Source organism: Danio aesculapii, chromosome 2 (assembly GCF_903798145.1).
Source record: "Danio aesculapii chromosome 2, fDanAes4.1, whole genome shotgun sequence".
NCBI classification, from domain to species: Eukaryota; Metazoa; Chordata; class Actinopteri; order Cypriniformes; family Danionidae; genus Danio; species Danio aesculapii.
This window is the reverse complement of record NC_079436.1, coordinates 11,965,332-11,971,331: the sequence shown is the minus strand read 5'-3', so window position 1 is coordinate 11,971,331 and position 6,000 is coordinate 11,965,332. Positions and strand designations below refer to the sequence as shown.

The 6,000-nt window shown below is 34.8% G+C and overlaps 1 protein-coding gene across 1 annotated transcript in view; it reads right to left on the bottom strand.

Moving 5' to 3' along the window:
- Positions 1–1,140: 1,140 nt before the first annotated feature.
- slc44a5a (solute carrier family 44 member 5a) overlaps positions 1,141–6,000 on the bottom strand; it is a 193,759-nt gene continuing 188,899 nt past the window's right edge. Inside the window, exon 22 of the mRNA XM_056472869.1 lies at positions 1,141–2,153. Within this exon, the coding sequence (XP_056328844.1) occupies positions 2,041–2,153 (113 nt within the window). The 3' untranslated portion in view covers positions 1,141–2,040. The remainder of the gene's footprint in view (positions 2,154–6,000) is intronic.

Here is a 6,000-nt window from a genome sequence, read left to right as displayed (position 1 = left end):
TATGCTTTTAAATTGCATTATGAGACCTTGATCATTCCTCTAACAACTTTTAACCTTGAAAAGTTTGAAAAAAGTGATTTATTAACATCTTTAATAATTTAAAGTGATAAATGGTCTGGGTTGTTGTTGTACAGTACAAAAACCTTGTAATAATCTGGCGTTACATTTTACAGACTTAATTCTCTCTATATAATTTCTTATACATTATTTTAAACTACTAAAATGTCAATAATAGTCACTCTTTTAAATTGTATAACTCATTATATATATATATATATATATATATATATATATATATATATATATATATATATATATATATATATATATATATATATATATATAGATGGATGGATGGATGGATAGATAGATAGAGAGAGAGAGAGTTCTGTCTGGTTCTCAAATCTGATTGGCTGATAGCTGTTTGATATTCTGCAATAACAGCACTCGTACAGCCTCTTCACTCTTCTGTATTACTTTGCCCACATAGTGACAGCAGATCAATAAACTCACTACAATTTGACAAATATTGCAGCTGTTGGACAACATAATGTACTTTTGTTTTTACATGAGAATGTAGTTGTTTAGATTACAACTGTGCAGTTCATTTATAAGGACGGTGCCTATTTTAAATATTTAGAATTTCGGAGTTACAGTGCATCTGCATCCATCAGCCTCTCATTGAGCAGAGCAAAGATGGATGACGCTTCGCCACAAGATGGTGACAGAGACAGCATAATAAGCCCTTAGAGGAGGGAAAAACCCAGCGTGATTTTAAATAAGATGATCAAATCATTATAAAACAGGTAAGTGACTTTCCGAGTCGATCTCTCTCTTGTGATGTTGTAGTGCTGTATTTATACCATAATAATCTGCTAGTGTTTGCTTTGCTTTTGCAGGGTTAATTGTTGTGATATCCTGATTGCAACAGAGAAATACTGGGAAATGTCTCTAGACTGATGGCAATTCATGCCGTTGAGATTTTTAATCTTAAAATGTGAGCAAAATCACCTATTTTGTCATCACATTTTGACATTACGCTAGAGAATCATTCAAATACTAGCTCTAAAGTGGCGTTTGTGAAGTAGTAATGATTACTGCTGTTCTGACGCCGGCTGCAGATGTATAGAATAGTGGAAGAAAGTAGTTCCTCATACAAAAGGATTTTGAGACTCTCCGTGTTTGATTTTCCTTTTTTATATACACGAATATGCTGTCAAACTGTTGTATAAATCAAATCATTGTTTAAAAATAAATAATAAGCAGATTTTTACCATTATAAGGTGGTTACCTACATACTGCGATACCAAGCTGAACATTTTCACAACATGCTAGTCAATTCTGCATCCGATGACCCCTTTAATATACCAGAGAAATTATCTTCGTATATTGCACATAATAAAAACTGAATTGACATGATCACCGAGCAAAATAGTTTTCTCATGATAACACCAAATGCTTAACATGACAGTTTTATAATAAAATGTGAAATCCGATGCTGTATACCAATGTGTGCATTGATTTTAAAGGGGAAGTCCTGCAGGGAATCTCAGATTGGATTTAGTTTGCAGCTGTAAAACCAGCTTAAAAAATCGCACAAGAGTGAAGAAAACTGCATTCAATTGATCAGTCATTGAGTTTTACGCTGGAAAAGCAAAACGAGTTCCATTAACTCTCATGATGAATGTTTTTTGTTTCTCTAGATGTCCAGTTTTATAGATGTCGCTTGACTGAGTGATCATTTTCCCAGAATAAGGCAGCAGTCAGCAGTAAGAGGCAAACATGTTAGTATGCAGTGTCGGTCTGGGTCAGAAAGGCCAAAGCTCAGTGTCCTGGGTTAGTAGTTGTTACAGTGCAGAGAGAGTCTTTGGTCTTTGTTTTTTTGAGGTGGATAGTCACATCACCACTTCCCAAAATCCTTAGCTCCATCCTAGCATTATATAAAATGTCCAGCTCTAATGTACTGTAAGTTAATGCATGCTATGTTTGTAAGTCGAATAAGAGTTTTGCTCATAGATTCCATGAACAAGTCATTTGTTTTTATCCACGTGACTTTTTGGGGCTTTGCTCAGCCTTTCCCAGAATTCTTTTCAATCCAGGAGACATGAAGAAAGGCTTGGCTGTCGTCCCGTCATTTCTTTCTAAGTCTTCGCCTGTAAATGCAGCACAGCATCGCGGGATTGAGAAGAGAAGGAAAAAGGGTGTTCAGGAGGAATTGGGAAAGAAATAAAGATTATACTGTAGCTTCACAGGAAGATTAAGGTATAAAACTGAGATTTAGAAAAAAAATAATTGAGAATTAAAAGAGAAAGTTTAAAGTCATGCTCACAAGAAGCTTTGTGGAAGCTTTTTTTTTTTTTTTGCACAGGACTAAAAAATAAAGGCAATTGGCAACATTTTATTTCATAATTGTGAGATTAAAAAAAGACAACTGTCAAATAAATAGACTAAATTCTTTTTAAACGAAAGAAAACAATAAAAGCAAATGTTTACAGCTTTAGAACTTTGAGTTTACAGCAATTTGGGCTTTTTATTTCAAAAAGTTATGTTTATGTTTTATTTAAATTCTTTCCCTCTCTGGATTTTAGATTTCATAATTCTGACTTTTTCCTATTGACAATTCTGAGTACATTTACTTTTGTGTTTGTTTATTTATTTATTTAGTAACATCTGATTTAATTTTGTGAAGATCTCAAACTTCTATACATTAAATAGAGTTTTGTCATTTACATGTAGGCTTTTTATCTCAAAATTCAGTTTTAGTCATATGAGAAAATACTATAATAAACTATAGTAAATACTCTAGTGTTTTTGATCTATACTAATGCAACGTGCTTGAGTTAATCTGCTGTGGTAAAACATGCTGGATAAGTTAGCAGTTCATTCCTTATTGGTGACCCCAGGTTAATAAAGGGACTAAGCCGAAAAGAAAATGAATGGATGAACTAAAATACTGTGGTGTTCTATACTACAACACACCACAGTTTACTGTAGTAAAAACAAAAGAATACTACAGTATTACAGTTTATCAGTTAGTTAATGCTATATGATGAACTGTAGCATTCATTAACAAAGTGTTGTAAATACTATAAAATAAGCAGTATAAAACACAACTATAGTATAAAAATTCCTTACATTTATATAGCACTTTTCTGGACACTCAAAACGCTTTACACATTTTTTGGGGGAAGGGGGGAGTCTCCTCATCCACCACCAAGGTGCAGCATCCACCTGGATGATGCGACAGCAGCCATATTGCGCCAGAGTGATGTAGCCAATTATGAAATGGGGATGGTTAGAAAGCGATGATGGACAGAGGCCAGTGGGCAAGTTTGGCCACGATGCCGGGGTTAAACCCCTACTCTTTTTCAGAAGGGTTTTAATGACCACAGAGAGTCAGGATTGCGCATGCAAAAGCACTGAGAAATATAGAGTCCCCATCAATATACAGGGGCGTTAGGGCCCACACAGACTGCAGGTTGAGCACTACCATCCAGCAGCAACCTAGCTTTCCCATGTGGTCTCCCATTCAGTACTAACTGGGCGAAGTTATTTTTGACTTCAATGGGCGACCATGTGAGAGTTGTAGAGAGCTAGTTCAAAAACACTTTACTATGAATTACTATAGTACTTTTTCATGTTAGTGTTTCATTCTCTTCTTACTCTGGACTTGTGAGCTTAAATTTTACAATTCTGTCTTTTTTCCTTTGGAAATTCTGAGGTATTTATCTTTTTGGTTTGTTTATTTATTTAGTTTTAGATCATTTTGTAAAGGTAACAAGCTTCCATATATTTTATAGAGATATTAACATTTCAGCTACATCAGAGTTGCTTAACCCTGTTCCTGGAGATCTACCTTTCTGCAGATTTCAGTTGCAACCCTCACCAAACACACCTGCCTGTAATCATCAAGTGCTGTCCTCATTAATTAGTTCAGGTGTGTTGGATGAGGGTTGGAGCTGAACTCTGCAGAAAGGTAGATCTCCAGGAACAGGGTTGAGCACCCCTGGGCTACATGAATGGATACTACAGGCCTGTAGCCGGGGGGGTTCAGGTGGTTCGAAAGACTCACCACTCAATGACAAAGGTCCAGAATTTGTCCCATACTCATTTGTCCTACTTTGACTGCTACACCATTATAAATTGTGAAAATAACCCATTGAAAAAGACTTTAAGACCAAGCGGAATCCTCTGTTGACCGTCACATTAGCTAATCAGTTCTGTCTAATGCAAACTATTATTTTTCATAAGTCCAAGTGAAGTGAAGTCATCTTTTGCAACTGTATTGTTTTTAAATAGAGAAAACATTTTACAAGCTTTTATTCTAAATCTTGGACATTATTCTTGAAACAAAAAATGACCATTGAAAAAGTGTGAAGCACCAAAAGCAGCCCATATTAAAATGAATTTGAATATTGTTGTTATCCATGAATTTTCAATCAAATGTACTTTTTACAAGAGAGGCTAGACCAGAGGTGCCCAAACCTTTTCTTATAAATGGCCAAAAACCAAACTTGATTGAGGACTATGGGCCAAAGTTACATTAAATTCGCCATGGGATATTTCTTAATTTATTTGCAAATTTTTAAAAATAACTAGAAAAAGTTGCTTTAAAACAAGATGCAGTATCATTTTTAACCTTTTATAATGAACATATTATAGTGAAAACACAAACAATCTTATTTATATATACAAACAATCCATTTATAACCCAATAGAGCTCAACAATGAATACACTAGTCGAGCTGCTCCTGCCTTTAATTTGCTCAACCGATGTCTTGTGCATTGTCCTCTATCTTTCAACTGACAGTATTTCCATTTTAAAAGTCTGATTTATTTACAACATTTAATTAAAACATAAATGTTTTTGATAGCTCCCCAGCAGCTCCTTAAACAAAGAAACATTACATTTCTCTTTTCAGATGGGATGGTGGACCAAACTAAAGGTTACCATGGGCCAACTTTGGCCCGCGGGCCCCACTTTGGGCACCTCTGGGCTAGACAAAAGATTAAGATCTTTTATTATTATTATTATATTTTATTTATTTATAATTTAAATGGTCAAATTCTGACTGGGGAAAGTGAATGTGCTGGCCAGTTTGTTATTTGCCTAATAATTGACAATAGGCTACAGTTTTTAATTTAAAACTTTAATTCCTATTTAGATTCCTATTTTCTTTTCTAAAGATATATGATGCTTTTTTAATTTGTATATTAAAAATAAGTATTTATTCATATTTCTTTATTCTAAATCTTTAGGAAATATTTTGGTACATTAAAACGTGTGGTTATGATAACATCCAGCTAAAAAAATAGTGCTTAAAATGTCACTAAAATTAAGCATTTAAACCATAAATAAATTAAATTTAAAAAATTAGGCAAATAACTGCAAAAAGGTCCTGTTTTTGAGAAAAAAGAACCACCCCTTACACCAGGCTGGCTACGGGCCTGTACTAGTATATGATTTCATGCCAAATAATAAAAATGTTTAAATTTTAAATTAAACCTGTTTTAAATTACATGATCAATTAGTCATGACAGCATATGTTTTTAGCTCATTGTAACATATTAAACTAAGTTAATCATGTTCTAACTTAATTTCATATGTTACGCAAGCTGTCACATACAAGTCAATTTAACATATAAATTCAAGGGACTCATTCATTCATTTATTCATTCTCGGCTTAGTCCCTTTATTATTCCGTGATTGCCACAGCGGAATGAACTGCTAACTTATCCAGCACATGTTTTACGCAGTGGATGCCCTTCCAGCTGCAACCTATCTCTGGCAAACATCCATACACACTCATCAACACTCATACACACTACGGACAATTTAGCCTACCCAATTAACCTGTACCGCATGTCTTTGGACTGTGGGGGAAACCGGAGCACCCAGAGGAAACCCACGCGAACGCAGGGAGGACATGCAAACTCCACACAGAAATGCCAACTGACCCAGCCGAGGCTCGAACCAGTGACCTTCTTGCTGTGAGGCGA